The 20447-nt window shown below is 45.0% G+C and overlaps 1 protein-coding gene across 4 annotated transcripts in view; it reads right to left on the minus strand.

Moving 5' to 3' along the window:
• APP (amyloid beta precursor protein) overlaps window positions 1–18987 on the minus strand; it is a 223254-nt gene extending 204267 nt beyond the window's left edge. For 2 of the 4 annotated variants that reach the window (XM_071810212.1, XM_071810209.1), the window contains exon 1: window positions 18771–18987. In XM_071810212.1, the coding sequence (XP_071666313.1) occupies window positions 18771–18827 (57 nt within the window). In that variant the 5' untranslated portion in view covers window positions 18828–18987. The remainder of the gene's footprint in view (window positions 1–18770) is intronic. The other 2 variants (XM_065862654.2, XM_065862653.2) reach the window with 1 other exon arrangement.
• Window positions 18988–20447: the final 1460 nt, after the last annotated feature.

The raw sequence follows: 20447 nt of genomic DNA on the forward strand, positions 1-20447 counted from the left end.
ATCACGTCTAGAGAACCAACTCCAGACCAAAGCCAGCAGCCCAGCTTTTAGAATTGAAGAGTTAAGACATTTCCCTCCAAGACAGACAGAACATTTGACTTTTCATCTTCATTCAAGAGCAGCAACTCAACATTTGCTTTTTGTCAGTCACCTCCACAAGTTTCCCCTCCACTGCCAACCTAGCACACCACAACCGCAACTCGTAATGTCTGAAAACCGTGAGCAAAAGTAATGCTTAGATGAGAATATTACTGCATTCATTAAGGTTTATTATACTTCTGAAAACATTGCTTTCTTTCTGCAAAAGAAAACCCTTCCACTCAGATGCGAGCTGCCACATCCAGCTGTTCCTCTTCATATTCTTCCAGCTCCAGTCTTTTCTCATTTCCAAGGTCCTGACACACAGCAGAGCCCAGCCTAGCAGCATCTCTGTCAGACCAATTTATTTGCAATTACAGGTAAGACAGAACATCTCTTCCAGCAATAACAATGATCAAGGAAGACACGCTGGATACCGGTGCTACAGTGCATAAGAGACAAGTGCATGCTGTACACATTCCCAGTCTCTGTAACTGCGTTCAGAGTCAAGATATGCAATGCATACATAGTCAACACAGAATAAATGACCAAGTATAACTGAAGAATATACTATCTGCAAGACCAGATTTACAACTGACACTTGTTTAACTTCACTGTTTTAAGTGTCTACCATTGCTACACCTGATATATAATTAGCAGAGAAATATTCTGCATCGAGAGAACAGATTGTACATAATGCACATCTATACCTTATTCACAACAGACTAAAAAGTGAAGGTCTCTAGGTGATTAAGAAAAAATTCATACTCACCAGTGAAACATCAAACTGGGACTATCACCTAGGTGACAAAAACTGACCATCGTTTACTCATCTTACATTGTGTAGCTTGATTACTTTTGCACTCCCAAGCATCATGTTGGGAAATACCTACAGCAGTCACTGAAGCAACTGATGCTGCAATTCTGTCCAAATCCGTCCTTTCAAGACCTTTGACTGTCAAATTATGTAACGCTACTAAACACTTTCGTAAAGGGGCACAAGGAAGCTGCTTACTAAAAGTTTTTGAAATTACAAGAACTATGACAGCTATGTTCCCTCTTAGTTTTAGGTATTAAGCAAATCTAAAAAAATACTAAATGACAGCTAGAAACCATTAACAGTTAGTTTAAGAAAAACACAAGAACAGATAAGTAGCACTTTAATTAGTTTGCTGAAAGTTCTGAAAAATATGATGGTAGAGCATTATCATCAATTTTTCTGCAAGCCACCTGAGATCTAACCATAAATTAATTTAATTATACATGAGCAATTTTAATAAAAGATGATTAAGAACTACCTCAACTTAAACATAATATCTGAGCTGTGTTGCTAAACCTAACCATGTTATTCTTAAGAACTGAAACATGAAAACAGAAATATAATTCATGTGCTCAGTGAAGGAGGCATAAGAGCATAGTACTGGATAGTAAAGTAATTTAACAGCATCACAACTTTCAGCAAAAGAGTATGAAAATACAGATACACTCTTGAAAACCTTTACAGACCTATAAAAGAAAAAGTCATGGTAGGTTTTATTTATTTTTCCAGTTGGGTAACATTTTGTTTGTTCGGTTTCCCACTGAGAGTCAGAGCATTTAACCCTACACATGTGCAGCCACACTCCTTATGCTTTTGCTTGATGCCATGGAGCTGATATTACATTTACATGTGTAAACACAATCAGAGCAAGAGTCACATCTCACTATTATCTGAGCTGCTACACTCCACATTTGATTACTCTAGAGGTAAATTTTAAGATACTACTAGCAGGATTAATTTAAGGAACGTCTTCATAGGATAAGAGGCAACGTACTATTTATTTGGGAGGAATGGGAGGGGGCAGGTAAGGTAACCCCAGGCTTATATTTTCTACTTGAGCAAGCAAATATAAATTCTGAGACACTAATAAGCCCTGTCCATCTGACTCCTTCCTCAGATAGGCACTCTACAGCTAGCCATAATTAGCATTAGTTATCTTTAGTATATACACACGTCAACACACAAGCACAAATATGCAACCCCTACAGCCTGCAGTGTCATTTCAGACTGTCTGGATTTCACCTACAATAAGCTTTATACTTCTACCCTATGGTCATTACCTAAAACAAGGGTCTTATTTTCCTATCTATGAAACTATTAATGTCTTCACCAAATACAGGCAACACAGGAGATGACTCAGAAAAAAAACCAAACACCAGCAGCAGCTACCCCAAAAGGAGGCAGGAAACTATTTCTTGCCCTTGCACTGTTCATTTAAATGACAAACACAACAACAAACCCCTTGAGGTTGGGAAGAGATGCCTGGGGAGCCTGGGTCCCAGCCACATGCCTGCTCAGCACATTTCCGCAGTGCTGATGACAGCGGATGTGACTGTGCTCTCAGAGGAATGTGCTTGTAGATTACACCAAGGAGTCACTAAGCGCTTTGTAAGAGATATGGATTGCTTTCATCAGTCTTTCCCAAATGGCTGCATACCATTTTTTGCCCCTATAAAAGGAGGAGAGGTGTAAAAAAAACCTATCAACTTCAAGCTGAACTTTTCTCTTTGCAAACACTATTTAAGATCATATCCCACATCCCCTTTGTTTGGAGCCTTAAACAGAAGGACAGTGGTGTGTAACCTCAGCTTCTGGCCATGGACACAGTGGCCCCAGTGCCTTTATTAAACAGGTGACACTGGGAGACAGGAGAAGCAGCAACTCCTTGCATTGCACCAGCCAGTCACAAGGACCTTTCCAAAGCAGCTAGATACTCACATTTTTCTTTTCAGCATGCACTGTTACATTTCTGACTATGGTTCAGTGACTACGCTACCTTAAACAAATTGAGTGTCCCTACAAGCTGTCACAGCTGGAAGATGTTGTCCTTCCTGTCACCTCTGCAGCTACAACTATGTTAGACATGGAGAGGACCTGCAGAGCAGAACAGCTGCGTTTCCACCAGTCCTTGGCACGTTTCACTTCCAACCATACCTCGATCAGTTACGTGGCATGGGTGCCTGCACATTTCAGGCATATTGCCCCTGAAGAACATCTTCCAGTTGGGTTCCACCATGGAAGAAGCCAGCCCCTCTGCCCCAAGGCCACCCCACAGCAGCGTTGAGCTCAGTGAGTCAGCCCATCTGCACCTTCTCCTGGCACGTGCTTGTGATTTGAACATAAATGCTAATATAGGCACAGCACAAAGTCACCAGCTTTAATCAAAAGGGAAGACCAACATCTGACTCACTGGGTTTCTTGAAACCAAAGCACTGCACCAAACCACTCCGTACCTCAACACAAACCTATTCCATCCTCTGTGCTCAGTGTAACAACATTTTCCTCTTCGAGGCTTAACATGCCTGTTCAATGGGGTTTATCAGCTGATAGCAGCAGGTGCCACATTGCCAGACGAGGCTCAGCACAATTGCTTCTGCCTCCTAAAAGGCTCTAAAAATAGGTTGAGGAAATGTCCATCCCAGTCCAAAACAGTTAGGCTTATGGCAGCTGGTCTCTTAGCTTACTTTTGCAAAGTTATCAGGAACAGTCCACAGACCTATGAGACCTGCTGACAAACTGATAACCACTGCCATTCATTCAGAACTGGTCGCTATTGGGAAAAAAAGCCCTCAAAGCCATAACAACTGTTCACAACTATCAGGAGTGCCTTCCCTCCTAAAAGAATGGGGAAATCTGACAAAAAGATGCAGCTAGTAGGGGAACAACAGTGATTTGCCAGAGCCTACTCTTTGGTCTGGCATCACTTTCCCAGAAGAACGGAATTGGTAGACACTCGCTCACCCCCAATTCAGAAGAACATCATACTAAGAAATAAGTTTAATCCAGAGAAAATTGTTTCCTTCTGACATCTCAGAAAAATTATCTGTGTGGGAACTGTATGTGCTCACACGTGGAGAAAGGAAAACAACAATCCGAGTCAAGTACACCCACATGCTACCGCAAACCAAAAATTAAAGCAAGATGGCAGGAACACTGGCCCTGCAGAGGGCTCAAGAGAGCCGCTCCTGGAGACTGTCACAGCACATAGCAGAAACCCAGACAGGGTGCAGAGGGAGGCAACAAAGCTGGTGGGGGCCTGGAGCACAAGTCTGATGAGGAGCAGCGGAGGGAACTGGGACTGTTCAGCCTGGAGAAACGGCGGCTGAGGGGAGACCTCATTGCTGTCTACAACTGCCTGAAAGGAGGTTGTAGCATCGAGGGGGTTGGTCTCTTCTCCCAAGTGGCAAGTGACAGGACAAGAGGAAGTGGCCTCAAGTCACACCAGGGAAGGTTTAGATTGGATATTAGGAAAAAATTCTTCACAGAAAGGGCTGTGAAGCACTGGAGCAGGCTGCCCAGGGAAGTGGTGGAGTCATCATCCCCGGAAGTGTTTAAAAGGCATTTAGATGAGGTTCTTAGGGACACGGTTTAGTGCTAGAGTGAGGTTATGGTTGGACTCAATGATCCTGAGGGTCTGTTCCAACCCACATGATTCTATGATTCTATTCCATGGCCCACAGCCCACCTTTGAGGGTGAGGAACAAAGGGAGGCAGAAGCCAAGCAGCAGAAGTGGCAGGTGTAGCAATGACGGAGCAAGGGACATGCCTAGCAGAACCAACACAAGTTAGTAAGACTTTCCAGCACCAAAGCTAATGCAGGCATGTACTGAGCATCACCTTTTATAACCACGACTATTACAAGCAAAGCATGTAATTTTTACGCATCTTTCCCATCTCCTCCCATGATTAAGAACTAGGAACAGAAAGAAATCCACCCATAGACATGGGTGTGTCCACTAACCCAGCATTAATAAAATATTTGTTCTATGTGCACCTTCAGGTACAACTGGGCTGCATATTTCAACCAGTTTCAGGCAACCAAACCCATTCTCTAACTCGGAATTAGTTCTGCAGTTAACTCAAGTTACTAAGTGTCTCAGTGGGGGGAAGGTGTTAAGGATTTATGTACATGGATCTAACAACTCATGTAGGGGAAGAAAACCAAACAATCAAAACAACCACACCCCACCACCATTACGTAAAAACATACCATTTTATTAAAAAGAAATAAACGTATGTGTATGACAACTGCAGTATCTATACCCACGTCCACAAAATTAAAGCAGCCTATTTCCTCACATAAATCATAACATCCCTTGCATTAACATGGACACCAACTAAAACCTAAAAATGTACTGAAAATTGAGGGGACAGTAGAGCCTCACTGAGATGAAGCCCTTTTATTGCAAATGACAGGCTCTCCTTGATTAATACTGCATTCTTAACTATGAAAAAATGAAATTTCATTTTTCCAAAACTCCTGTGGTATGCTGTAAGGCAGCAATTTCTCAAAAACTACCAGCTGCCTGTTGCAAGTGCCAATGATCCAGCAATTACGATACGCATTTCTGAACACCTAATCAAAACAATGCAAGCTGTAGAACTGCATTATTTACTCTGTTCTGCAAACAGAAATTCATAACCAGAGTGCTGCTTTTGAAAACAACACCATTATATCCTTTCAAATTTTTTTTAAACGTATATTGAAACTCATGCAATTTACTTGTCAACTGTTGGTTTACAAGCCACTTGCCCGTTTTTGTTACAGGGAAATCTGCCTAAGACTGAAAACAAAAAGACCAACAACATTTACTATTCTGGGCATCAGAAACACTTTTTAGTACAATACACATGATTCAACAAAGATGGGAGAATCAGTCTGAGAACTGTCAAGAGTATTTCTGAGGTATGTCAGAGAGGGAGCTACCAAGTGCTGAGTAAAGCAAAACAAAAACCACCACATCCAAAAAGAACCCCAGGAAATAAAAAAATCATGGTTTGGCTGGTTGGTTTGGGGTTTGTGGGGTTTTTGCCATTGTTTTGGTTTGGGGTTTGTTTTTAATTAAGAAACTTTTAAGGTATCGTTTCAAGTCTGAGAGGAAAAGATAGAGAGGAAAGGCAAGTTTCTAAGCAGACTGAAACAAAACACTAGCACAAATTTGTACAAATACATTTTAAAAGACATAAAACATTTCAGTTTAACTGTAGGTGCTAAGTCTCTATTTCACTTCTACTCTCTTTGCATCTTCTGCCCTTTAAACTCTCTCTGAAAGACAGAAAGGTGTATCCAGAATACCTAACTTGCAATTAGTGACATCCACCCCTTCCCGACCTCCAATTTAAACAACTTCTCCAAAATAACATTTCTAGAAACAAACATTATTTTAAAGGAAGTTCTTCAGAAAGCTGTGCCTCCCCCGGTTTCCTAAAAGGAAAAGTAAAAATCATACATAGCAAAGCATCTCTCCCTGACTTAATGAGCCACATCCCAACAGGCTGGGCATGCTATGCACAACCTGCCTGCTGTTTGTGTCCCAGATATGTTTTTTTTCTTTCAAAGCACAAGCAGAATGACAAGGGGGACATAGCACACACGATTCAATGCCTTTGATGTTCCCAACATTGTACCAATTTACATGCCCCCAATGATTTGACTGCATAGGACTAAAAACCCAGAGACACTTCCCAAAGGAATTTTTATGTGCTTTTTTATGACATGCAATTGAAGTCATGGGAATGGTTGGCTGAAAACACTCCTCCTTTCTTTTCTGAACATTCTGAGTAAAACAAACAAAGAAACAAATAAACAAAAACATCAGTCCTGGATTTCTGTATCACCTGGTTCAAACAGAAGACTTAGTATCCCTACAACATATACTGTTCATTCAAACAAAGCAGTGGAAGGTTGAATCTTCAACGTACATGTTACCTAAAATTTATAGGCATTTTAATTAGGAAGTACTAAACCACCAAAGATTAATTAGTAATTCTAAGGCTTTCTCCCTAGTCTTCCACTTGATTCTTGGGAGAGATTCATTAATTTTCCAAAAAACACTCAATAAGTTGTTTATTGCCTCTTTCCAGCAACTCAGGAAAACCATTTAGTCTGTTTTTCACAACATAAACCACAGAGAAGCATAAAAGGTAATCTTTTTTTTCTTCCCTTGCAGATCACCTGCAGGCAGACCAGCAATTTGGCTGCTGACATGATTAAAATCAGTCTTTGAATTAGGAAGCCAGAGACACCATATGCTTCCCAAAGACAGACAGCTAGAGTGAGAACTGGGGGATGGGGGCAGCTGTTTCTTTGGGGTGTTTTTTCGTTTTCTTTTGTTGATTTTTTTTTTCCTTTTTGAGGTTAACCTTACACTGCACCGTTTCCCCTGAAACAAGAATTGAAACTGTTAGAGCAAGACAAAAACAGCTGAGTATCAAAAAAGCTCTGGCAGAGGCAGCCCTGACCCAAAGACAAACCTAGAATTACAAAAGAGTTTATTGACTGCACAGTAAATAAGAACAGGAATTTTCATTTGTGTGGAAAACACCCAAAAGCTCCTCAAGCCCCGGAGGGATGGCTCCTGACAACATCCATCAGCCGGGTGGCTGGAGAGCTGCGGAGGAGCAGCACCAGAATCACTGTGTTTAGCAAGGGCAGGGAGCACACAAGAGGTCTCCCCACCCAACCTTTTGTAAATAGCAACGTAAAGTCAAGAAGTCAAAGCAAGTCTTAAGACTTCCGACAAGCATATTACAACAACAACAAAAAATTATACTCTGCTAGAGAGGTGAGACAAGCAAAGAGACCCACAATTTCTCAAGATTTCTTACACCTCCCAGGATGAGCTCAGTCCTTGCAAGAAGCCTAATTCCAAGGAGAGCTGCTGGCAGCAAGGGCAACAGTACCATACTGAAATTTAACTTGGAGAATTCTGATGTGGCCAGTTCCTCAAATCTAAAATATTTTCCTTGCCCAAATTATTCCCTGTAATTAAAAAATCAGTAAGTAAGAAACATAAACCAAGCCTGTGCTCCAGCTTAAATGCAGCATTCCCTGAAGGCTCACGTGGCCTTTTACACCAGCCTCAGCTGCTACAGATACACCAGGGAGCTATCGCTTTGCTCCTAAGATACATTATTTAGTTATCATCCTCCCAAGGATTTTTCTTTTGCAGGCTCAAACATTTAAAAAATGAGAACACTTAAAAATGTATAAGGACTCCTTATCTGTTAAGGTCATTTACAACTTGAGCCAACTCCTCATAAACTGTTTCTTTCTTTCTTTAAAATTTCTGTCTCAGAGAGCCAGGGAGCTGGATTGAATGCGTGGAGCAAAGACAACTGTAAGCAGATACAACCCAAACATGTTCGGCACTACCCAGCAGCATGGGAAACACACCCAAACAGCTCAGCCTGCCAGCTCCAGCGTGTTTTGTTTCAGCATGACTGATAAAAAAAAATACAAGACTTTTCAAGGGCTCAGAAAACTTAGCACTCTCTTTTTTTTTTTTTAATCACAATTTAACACTAAGAACAGACACTTTCCAACTGTTTCCTTGAATAGTTCTGCAAATATTAAAGCACTTTTATCTGTGAAATCCCAAACCATACTAAGCAGCTTGTGACAGAAAATGCTAACTCACAACAGATTAAAAAACAAAAAAAAACACAAACAAAACAAACAAACAAACAAAATTTAAGGCTTAATTATGTTTTGATAATATCAAAACTCATATCCTAAAATCAGCAAGCAAATAGCTTATGCTGCATTTGCAAAGACTGCTATGGTCTACAAAACACTGTATGACCAGACACCGCTGTATTCCCCTCGGGGTTTGTGTTTAAAGGCCCTGAAGTTCCCCGTGGGTACAGAATTTAAATCCAATTATTTGAACAGAGAACATCTGATCTGACCTCCTCCTGCACACCACAGGCTATTACATTTCTCCTGTTTACCATGCCAGAGCCCAACATCTCATATTTACCTCTTTGGAAAAATAGTTGCACAGTCTTCACATCTGGAGGGAAAAAAGAATTACTTCCTTTCTCAGCTTGCCCCAAGCCTGCACTGTCACAAACACATCCCTAGTTTCCTACCTGAATGCCTTCCAGACAGTAGTACTTGGCATGCTTTTCCATGGCCAGTATTTTCTTTTTGTGGAGGCAACTAAGGCAGTGTTCAGTCTTCCTTGTGATAAATTACAGGTTGTTTTCTCATCTGGTTTTACCTCCAGAGCTGGAATTAAAAAACTTTTTTTTTTTTTTTCAAATTGCCTCTGCCCTGGTGAGATCGCATCTGGAATACTGTGTGCAGTTCTGGGCCCCTCAGTTCAAGAAGGACAGGGAACTGCTGGAGAGAGTCCAGCACAGGGCAACAAAGATCACGAAGGGAGCGGAGCATCCCCCTTATGAGGAAAGGCTGAGGGAGCGGGGGCTCTTTAGCTTGGAGAAGAGGAGACTGAGTGGTGACCTCATTAATGTTTACAAATATATAAAGGGTGAGTGTCACGAGGATGGAGCCAGGCTCTTCTTGGTGACAACCAATGGTAGGACAAGGGGTGATGGGTATAAAATGGAACACAAGAGGTTCTACTTAAATTTGAGAAGAAACTTCTTCTCAGTAAGGGCAACAGAACACATTCAAATCCCGCCTGGACACCTTCCTGTGTAGCCTCATCTAAGTGTTCCTGCTTCGGCAGGGAGATTGAATTAGGTGATCTTTTGAGGTCCCTTCCAATCTCTAACATTCAGTGATTCTGTGTGAATCTGTGATTCTGTCCATCAGAGGTACTAATTCCTGTCCTGGCCCTTTCTTCCCTGAGCCCTTCTCAAGGATGGGCTCAGCTTCCCAAAGCCACATCTAGAACACAAGAAGATAACGTCAAACCCACACTGAGTTTACCAAAGCTCACAGTGCAACAAAGTCCAGTTGTTCAGTGGGGAGGGGGCAGGAGGTGCAGGCAGAGGAACAGACCAGGGCGGGGGGGAAGACCCGCAGAGCACAAGGTCAGCGCCCCTGGCTTCACCCAAGACTAATCCTTCCCATGGCCCATTTTCCATATGGGCTCCAGGACTCAACATCCCTCTTTGAAGTGAGGAGGGCACTTAATGACCAGCCTAAACACCTGATTTCACAGCAGCAGAAAGCAACTGAGCCTCCTGCCCACTACTGTTGAGTCTTACAAGTCAACAGCACTGTTTAAATCACATTTCGTCCTTCTGCTTATTAAATAGTACAAAACAGCACTGTAACTCAGAAGTTCTCTTTGAAATGACAGCTTAATTAAAGCTTTCTTTCTCTTATCAGTTAAGAGACACAATTTCCTTAAAACTACAAACACTTAGGTATGCATTTATATTCAAGCATGTGCAGCCCCACTGAAATGAAGGAGGATGGTTCACATGAGCTGGACAACATACATGAGCCTCAGTTTTCAGGGCCTGGTCTTGCTCTTCTGTATTTTTTGCCCATTGCCCACAAAACTTTTTTGTTTGGTTTAAAAAGGAACTTAGTAGTTTTTAATTTGTATTATAGCTCTACATAAATCTAAAGCTGTTTGACAAAACCTAAACCTCATGCAAATACATTTTTAGAAATAGTTTAGACTGTGACTTCTAAGTAAAAAGCTTTGATTTCATTTTAATGTGCTGTTTGTATCAGAGATTACATTTTCTCTCCAAGCTCAGCTGTTCACAGGGTTGTCTTGCAAATACGTTCAGAAAAGTGTCAGCTCCTCTGCCCAAAGGAAAGACCCCCCATAATCAGAGCAGAGACTTAACGAAGCAGGTCAGTGCACAGTGCCAGTGCTTGCTATCAACATTGATAATTACCAGAACCCTCCCTGACCGCACAGCAGAAACTGCCCATCATGGGCATCTACCCATCTCATCTTGGCCGTCCACCAAAATAACACAGTTTGTGGCCCAAGCAAACAAGTGCTGATTTTTATCAGAGATCGTACCTCAGCCTGAACTCAAACAGGCCAGACAGGGCAGCAAAGATGAAACACTTCACCTCAACAACTCAGAGACGGCACCACGATTAGAACAACATCCTGAACATGGAAAAGAAGAAACTGGCTTTTCAGGCATTAAAGCTAGCAGGAAAAATTTTAAAATTCCCCACAGCTTGTATTACCACTATGAGAAACAGAAAAACACAACACCAAAGTAAAAACTAATATAAAACCAAGTGCCAGTGTCCAGGTCCCCTTGGGAACATTTAGAAGTCCTCAAAACTCTCTCAACCACTCACATGTATTGTCAGTCTCTTATTTGATCTTTGACTTTTCAGGCTTTCCAATCCCCCTTACTCTCTTGAATTAAATTTAAATAATAAACGCTAAGTTTGAGAGGGTTTTGGCTTGCTATTTTTTTTAAATGATGTAAAGCTGACTTTCTCATGGTAAATTACATTCTTCTGGACACCGGGATTACAGGCAAGCTCCCACCACCAAGTTGCTTGCAATGAAGTTCTAGGAGCAAAGCAACTCTGAAAGAAGGAGAAGCTGGAATTCTAAAACTCTTGTTTTAAAAAGTTTGCTGCTAAGCAACTTCAGATCAATATTACCCTTCCAAGATTTAATGGCACTGAAGACAGAACTGGCAAAAGGAAACCGATGAAATTAGGATGCTGAAAGAGACGTCATTACAAGCAATTTTATTGCACTTCTTAGTTAAGAGAACTGGGCAGAGGAGAGACAAGGCACACATAGCAGAGCTGTGGAATATCAAAAAAGCTTCAAAACTCCAACTGCAAAACTCCCTTTTGCAGAGCCCATAATCTAGAGAAAAATCAATTTTACAGGGTCACATCTTCAGAATGAACAATTCTACTTCAAAAATGTGCTGATAAGGTAAGAGGTGGTTTGCTGCAGGAACAAATATAGTGTGATAACTTGACAAACAGATTGGAAATAACTCCAAAATCCTGCCCCATTGCTATTTTTCCAATGGGTGTCCATTAAATATTGTTCCTAAGTTTTGGAGATGAGTGAGGAGGCAGTTTTCACCCTCACTGTGAAAAAAGAAATTAATGGTGTATTTCAAATCTATTAGCACCAAGTAACTGTATTACCTGAATTTGAGCTGTGTATGCATAAACTCCTGCCTTGAAGCCCTGAACTAATACAGCTCCCAAACTATGGTTTTTTTTTCTCACCCTCACCTTAAACTCTGTTTTACTGATTGCAACTCCAAATAGAAATTACATAAATCTTACGGACTGCCATACTGGATCACATTAGTAGTCTGCTGTGAAAAGGAGTAATTTTAAATGCTTTTACTAACAGGTGCAGCCAGTTCTGCCCCACTCCTGTCATATGTTATCTGCTGTGGTTGAATAGATAAGCTCTGCTCTAGGGGAAGACAGACCAGTAAAGGCTGATCAAGGAATTCCTACCTGGATTAGCTCAAAATGGGTCAGTGGGAACTGAATGGAGTTATCCATCCCTGAATGCAGCTCCTTGGGGATTTTTGCCTTTTGCAGTGACCAGATGCCAACTTTTTACAATCCAGAACCAAGGAGTCAGGTGTGAAAAGACTGTTCACGCCCTGCGCTGCAGGTCACCAGAGTGAGGCAAAGAGACTAGCACCTTAATTAAACACTATTAAGGTAAACTTCAGCAAACGTGGTTTCAGAGGTTGGTGCTCTTCCTCAAAGCAGCTGCCTGCTCTTTTAGCTGGGCCAGTTCGACTGCTTGTGGCCATTTTCTGACTCACGTCTCTGAAGAATCTGCCAGGAGATGACACTTAGAAAAAATGGCACAGCTCCTTCCTTTCATAAGGCACAGGATCACAAAACCAACCTAGAGAAGTGTCAAAGAGAGCTGAAAAGCTCACTTTACAGAGTGTGGCCACTGGCAGAAGCAGCAAGAGCAGCTTTGGGCAGCCAGCTCCTAAGCTAGGCGGGTTGCAGCCAAACAGCAGCGTTCAGCTACCGCCTGAGAAAAGCAGCCAGATTACAAAACCACAATGCACGCTGGCTCCTCTGTTGAAAGCTTGGCTGTCCCAGTCCATGGAATGCCATCAGTTGACCAGAAGGTTTGCTCCTTTTGGAAAGCCTTGTAAATCACTGCAATCTTCACTTATCCTTTAATATTAAGTCCTCAAGAGAAGATCAAGTTTTCCTGAACTTGCTGGAAGCCCAGCAAGTCAAAGGTCCTGCTTCTCAGCTGAAGAAGTCACAGTGCTTACAATGCTGTTACATTGGAAGCTAAAGTAAAGAAACTAGCAATACCCGTAATCTATGAGACTTCTGTTTCTATTAGTCACTGCATGGCAAGAAACCTGCAACACACAATTGTAGGAGAGCAGTGTCCCTACCATCAGTAGCTGGTTTAAGCTTTTCCACCCTTCTAAAAAGCATCACTTATTTTAATATCTTTACATTCACACATCAACATGTGCTTGTCATCTAGAAGGTCCATTTTATGGGCCACTGCAAGACACTGGCATTAATTACACACTGCAAAGTGTATTGCCCCTTACCCATTATTTCCATCATGTGAAATTTTGTTTTGTAATTAACTTGAATAATTTTCAAGTATTTGTTCTAATACAAAGTGCAGTATCAAAACAATCCTATATCCTCTATACAGCAAGGTGCTTGAGGCATCATGTTTATTTTTTAAATAAACACTCATGTATATACACATGTACTAACTGGCTGTCATTCAAACTGATCCCCTAGAACAGAGGCCATTATCCCCATTTATTTTGTTTCTCATTTGTTATACGGCTAAATTGTCACAAGGAAACGTAGCTATTTTTGGTAACGAGGTAACTCCAGAGCTTTTGTAATCTACAGTAGAGCACAGCAGGATTTAATAGTCAGGTAGCTCTCTAAAGGTTTTTAATCAAAATTAATAAAAGAAGATGACAAATAACCAGGTTTCAAAACCAATGTCACGTTACAATCAAGGGCAGACAAGTGACTTATCTAGGGCCGAAGACTCAAAACCTCACACCAGCCATTAGTGGCTGATATTCCCAGGTGGTTTGGTATCATCAAAAAGAGAAGAAAACACATTTTCAAAACCTCAACTGTAGGTATTTCTGAAGGCGAGTCAGGGAAGGAGGGCAGATTCCAGACCAAGCTGTGAGAACAAGGGCTCACGAGACCAACTTCATTCAGTTTTAAACAAAAACTAAAAACAGGTCAGAGCAAAAGTTTTGACTTCTCTGAAGACAAGTCCTTTGTCTCCAAATTATTCCATGCTCAAGCTTGGTATCAACATTGCTCCTGGCAATCCTCAGCCTGGCAGTAGCTGTTGTAAACTCTCATCACAAAAGCACGCTTGAACAGTTAACCAAGCTTATGGAAAGTCATTCGGTATTTTTTCAATTTGCTTTACTTTTAATCTTCTTACACCACAGGATTCTTTTTCTCAAAATCCTCAGAATTTAAATCCAATAACACACAGCTCTAGACTTGTGTTAAAACCACACCAGACAGCTCACCTAACAACTTCAATGAATCTATTACCATATGTAAACCCAATTATATTTTTATCAGTAGCAGTCAAAAACTCCACCTCTTTGTTACCTGGATATAAGGAGGTAAGTGACTATGTGTTTAATATAGCCTATACATGAATATAGTGTATATACACATATGTACACGTGATTATTTTAATGCCACATATAAAATTGGAGATTTCAATATTTTGCATACATTATATTGACACATTAGGTGATTTTAATGCCTTACGTGTATGCACACGTTAAAACATATGCATGGACATTTGACAGGAAATACTTGTTTAATTAAATCCAAATACATTTTTTTCAACTCCCCATTATTACACACATTTTTTGAAGATGCGACATGTCAAAATGACATTCAGAGTATTCAGGATTGAGGATGTAAGTTAAGCCTAGAGACACCACCTTAAGCAAATAACAGCTTGGAGACCTGCTTCAAGTCAGAGGGTGAACCAACCAAACTGTGGATGGAGCAGACTGTGAAGCAAGGTTGTGCAGGCTCTGTCCTCGGAGCTGCATTTTCAAGACTCAACCGCAGAAAATCCAGAGCTGGCCCTGCTTTGGGCAGGGGGGGCAGACCACAGACCTCATGAGGGATCCTGTGATCCTATCTACTAATTTCTTGACCTCATCTCCACACCCAGCAACTTGTGTTAATTATTTTACTGAGTCATTAAAAAAAAAGGAAGATTCTTGCCCAGAGAGCCACCTGCAAATTCATCAGGCAGTTACATGAAGTTACTATGCTTGAAGGTATTTGCTGAGCTTTGTATTGGAAAAGAACTGCCAATCAAAATAAATCAACATACCTGTTCTTCACAGAAAACAATTTGGTTTTAAGTTTTACCCTCCACAGTTTAAACACATGCAAAGAGAAAGCCATAAAAAGCCATCAAAGATGATCTATACTTCTTGCAGGTTTGCATGCAACTCAATATTGCTCAATTAGAAATTATTAAGAAAAATCACTTATGTCTGTCACATGAACAGCTCACGGAAAAAGATCTCTAAATTTTGTCATCACCCTCACGTTTTCATACTCACTTTGTGAAGAAGCACAACAGCTAATCAGTTTTTTCCCCTCCAGAAAATGCTTCTGAAGAGAACGTGAGTCTCAAAATTGTATGTTTTTTGTTAATCAAACAAAAGAAAAATTGGAAAGATGTTCTTTTTTCACTCCCCTAATTTGTTCACCTGACTGCCAAGGATCCTGGCAAGGGAACAGTACCCACAGCACCTGCCCTGTCCCACTTATCCACCCCTACACAGCAGCATTTTAAATAGGAAATGCAAAAGAGACCCCTGAAAAAATGTTGAACCTTTGCCAAAGAAATTTGGGAACAGAACTAATGGGAAAAGGAAATGAAAGTCCCTAATGGAAGTGAAGGAGAGGCTTCCTTCCCCATCTCACATTGCAAAGAAACAAGTATTTGGGGTCTTCCATTAAAAAAAAATAAAAACAAACAAAACACCTATAAAGCACTACATTACCAAGTTAAAAAAAAAAAGTTGTCAGGCAACATACTTTTTGTCAACTAACCTTCTGAGGGTCAGCATATGATGTCAATGTCTTAACAACTTAATTTCAGTAAGGTGGCGTGAAGAGTCTCTTATGGAAGTAGAGCAGCAAGCAGAACAAGCACGGCTGAAGTCCTGATAACCTCAGTGTGCTAATTAGAAGAAATCTTAATTTATAAACCAAGATTGTTCACACAAATTCACAAGGACTGCTACTCTCTGTTGCATTTATCTTCTGAAATCAGTAAATGAATGGAAAGAGACTAAAAGGAAAATAAGCTACTGAAGAATATAATGATTTTGCAGATTATGAGAGCTCTTGGCCAATGGATTTCCTAACCCCAGTAACTATGATTCACCTGAGTAGCAGAAGCAACATGCTAAGCAATTATGGCATCACCACAGCATTGCTATGGAACATTTCCTTTAAAGCTCCACAAATAAATATTCATCTACCTGTAATTTCAAAAAGGAATTCTCCATGTGTAATACGGAAAGAATTTGTTTTGTTCCTGCTTTTCCTCTTCCTTAAAGTGTTTGCTCTGAAAGCAACTACAGGTTCTTTGCTGCATTCCAGAAACCATTTGTTAAAATGGCAGGAAAAATGTTTCATTTCATAAGACATCTAAAGAGAGCCTAATTCAAACATCAAAATTTCACACTTGAGCATATGAAGACAGTTCAAGTGCAGTAAATGCATGCATGCAAATCCTATTATGAAATACTTTAGTATTATAAAAGTAGTTACTTCTTCAAAACATCAACCTTAGAGTATCAAGACTGATAAATGTCTGATCACAAGAAGACCAGATGTTAAAACCTACCTTGCTATCAAACATCAAAAGAAATGATAAATTCAAAACCTCAAATGTTCATATGGAATGACAGAACAAGATTGAAGGCTTCTGCAGAAACAACAGTGCCCATTTAAGCAAGCGTTTTGAGGCAAAGAACGTCTCTGAAAATTCTGGATATCGCTAAGGCAGACACCATTGCAGAGGTCTCTGAATACAGACACTCCCTCAAACAGTTTTGGTGCAAAATCCAAGCCCCCTTTCTTGGAAGCATCTGGACAGCAGCAATACCTACGCACCTATAGGTAAGGCCGGGCTACAGGGATCCAACAGCAATGTCCATCCTGAAACATGGTCTCAATCATAAAACCTCATTTTTTTACTTCAGCTACGCACCCAAGGCAGAGATTTCCTTACATTGCATTTAGAAGACAAAACATCGCATTAAGCTGCTAAAACCCAAACGAGCTTTGTAACTGGAAGCTTTAAACCTCTGAGCACCTTTACAACTGCTCAGCTTGATATACCCCACTGAGCATTGGCAAGACTGCTGCTGGCAGTGCAAACCGGTGGTCGGCTGCCTGGGTGGTGGGGATGGAGAGCCAGGATGCAGAGTTGTCTGCTCTCAACTATCGTGTACCAGGGTCTCTCCTGTGAAGAGCACCTGAGCCGCAGCCCCATGCCCAAGAGTGAGTGACAAGCTCCACACTCTCCTTAGACCAAACACTGTCACACACCTCACCCCCACCCACCTCCTGAGCCCCCTTGGCAGAAGGTTATGGTTATTACGAGAGGACAAAAGCTCTGAAGGCCGAGGTTTGACAACCAGGGACCAAGGGAGACCGGGAGGTAACTCCCCCCTCCCACACATTTTTTTTCTTTTCGGAGAAAGCGGGTGGGCGGGCGGAACGACACCCACCCTTGCCGGCTCCTCCTTCGAGGCCCGGGCTTGCGTTGCGCTGCCCCGCCAGGGTCCCCCCGGCTCTCCCCGACCCCGGCAGGAGCCGCGGTGTGCTCACACCCCCAACCAGAGGCGGGATACGAGAGACCCGTCCCACCCCGCGCCTCACCCAGCGGGGGGGGCCGGCGGAAAGTGCCGCCAGGCCGGGGGGAGCCGCCCCGGGAGGGGAGGGGAGGGCAGGGGCGGCCGCGGAGAGGCGCGGGCTGCTGGCGACCGCAGCGCGCACGGCGGCGCCTCGCTGCTGCACTGCAGAGCCGCCATCTTCTCGCACCTCCGCGCCGCTGGGCGCCGGCCCGCCCGAGGGGGCATGGCCAAGGCCGCACGGCCGCCGCCCCCTCCCCACGCAGCTCCGCGGGCACCGCCTTCCCGCCCCCGCAGGGCTGCTGCGCCAGAGCGCGGGGAGCTCCGCACCATCACCCCACACACCTGCGTGTTCGCGACGGCGGAGGCACGGCACGGCACTGCCCTGCCCGCCCCCGGCTGCACGGTACCCGCAGCCCGGCGTCGCACCGCCAGCCGCCGCCCCGTGGGGGGATGCTGCTGGGCCCCTCGCTCCCCCGCAGGGAAAGTTTCCCAGCCCCCGCCAGAGGAACCCCCGTGGCGGGGCCGGCACCCCCGCGGGACGCACTCAGCCTTCCCTGCCCTGCCCGGCCCGCCGGCTGGCGGCGCCGCCGCCCCTCCCCGCGGACCCCCGCCACCGCCCCCCGCCGCGCCAGACAGTTCCGCGGGCGGCGGCCGAAGTTAACGGGGAAATACCCCGGCGACAGGCGGATCCGCGAAGGGAGCCTGCCGCGGCGACAGGGACGGTCCCGGCTGCCCGCCGCGGACACGCGTGGCGGGAGCGGGGGCGCCCGCCCCGGCTGCTCCCAGCCCTCTTCCTCCTCATCGCCCCACTCGGCGGGAGCGGCCCTATTGTTCAGCGGCGGGAGGGCGACGGCAGCCGGGCGAGGATCTCCCCGCTGTGCCCGGCTGCGTGACAGGAGCCGACGACCCCCACCCGACCGCCCCGCCGCGGCCGACCCCACGCCACAGGGGCGGCCGCGGGCAGACAAAGCCTCGGGGAAGCGGACGAGGACGGCGGGGAAGTCCCCTCCCGGCCGCCCCCTGCCCCGCTTACCTCGAGAGCCCGGGCGGCGCTGGAGGCCAGCAGCAGTAGGGCTAAGTGGGGCAGCATCGCGGGGGACGGGGAGGGAGGAAGGAAGGGAAAGAGGGACGCCGGCCGGCGAGACGCGGCGGGGTCCGGCTGTAAATCCGCGGGGCTGCACCTCTGCCGGGGAGAGCGACTGAACTGCGGCGGCACCAGCCGAGCGCCGCGGCGGGGCCGGTCAGCTGATGGCCCGGCCCGCCCCCGAGCGGGCGGTGCGGCCCGGCCCGGCCTCCCCGCCCGGCGGAGACCCCTAGCGGCAGCGCCCGAGCGGTGCAGCCCCGGCGGGCGGCCTCAGCGGCGGCGACCCGAGCGCGGCCCGCGTCCTGCCGTGCCCGGCCCGCCCGTTTTCCTCGCTGCCCACCCCACCGGTTCCTTCTGGGCCTGGCCACCGGGGAGGCTCGAGCTGTGAGGCGGCTCCACAGGCCCAGTCCCGGCCGCTCGGGGACTCGGCTACCCCGGCCAGCCTTAGAGCGGGGAGGGGGTTGCGCTTGTGCGGGTGTTTCCCTGCTGCATCACTTGCCCCCTCAGCCGCTCGGGCACCCTGGGTAGCCGTTCCCAAAAGGCGCCCTGCCCGCCGCTGCAGGAGGCCCCCACGCCCTCGGGAGCCCTGGGACTTCGGTGGGCCATTGCCTCTCTGTGGTGTTGTGTACAGAAATGCAAGCCCCACCGTTGAAAGGCGTTCACAAATAACACCCTGAACCCAAACACGTGTGATTTAGAGGCTGCTTAACAAATTCTGCCTTTGCAGGTTGCACGCCAACCTGAGACCTGCGGTTTCTCTCCAGGTGGAAGGTGATGAGTAAGCACAGCCACGTGGCCCAGGGGCCGTGCCGGGCACACCAGTGCACACGGGCAAAGCGGCAGCCGCCAGCCTGGGGAGACAGCCGTGGCCCCCGCGGTCCAGCTCTGCCCGCTGCTGATGGCAAGATGAATGCGAAATCTGTGTGAGTGCTGTTGATAGCAAAGGCACGGAGGAGCATCGGCAGAGCTGAGGCTTGTGACAGTTGAACAAGGAAGAAATCAAATTAAAATGTCGGTCTTTGTCAAATAGCTTGTAATCAGGAGGCCGAAGCAAATTTACTTTCTCGTCTTCTCAGTAGCATTGTAATCATTGGTATAGTAAACTTGTAAGGAGAGCTAAACATGAGCATTAACAGAGTATCATGAAACAGCTGCTGTTGCAGCTGAAATGCAGCGTGACACAGCCTGACCCATTCTGACTCGGACCTGCAGACTCCGTGGCAGTGTCTCTGTACCCATCACGGCCCCCAAAACGGCAGTCAATAGACCCACCCTGTAACAGGGACCCATAGCCAGGCCCTGTCAGGGGCAAGTGGTGGACATCTCTTCACCATACGGCTGGGTAACAGACACCTGGGCTGTGTTGTCCTCCCTGCCGCTCTCACCCTCATCTTCTTCCAAAGTCAGAACGTAATCCACTGAGACACTTGGCCAAGGCACGCAGGGGGACACTTACCGGGTGACAGCAACCGGGGCTGCTGCTGGGTCAGGCAGGCTGTAACACGTAGTGAGAGACCTCGGTGCGTTGCACCCCAACAGCCAGACCCCAGAACATCGTCCTTATGCAAACATGAATCTTCCTAAACAAATAAATGTATGTATGAATGTATGAAGGCTTTGGGGAAT

The sequence above is a fragment of the Patagioenas fasciata genome, chromosome 1 (assembly GCF_037038585.1).
Source record: "Patagioenas fasciata isolate bPatFas1 chromosome 1, bPatFas1.hap1, whole genome shotgun sequence".
In the NCBI taxonomy this organism is placed as follows: Eukaryota; Metazoa; Chordata; class Aves; order Columbiformes; family Columbidae; genus Patagioenas; species Patagioenas fasciata.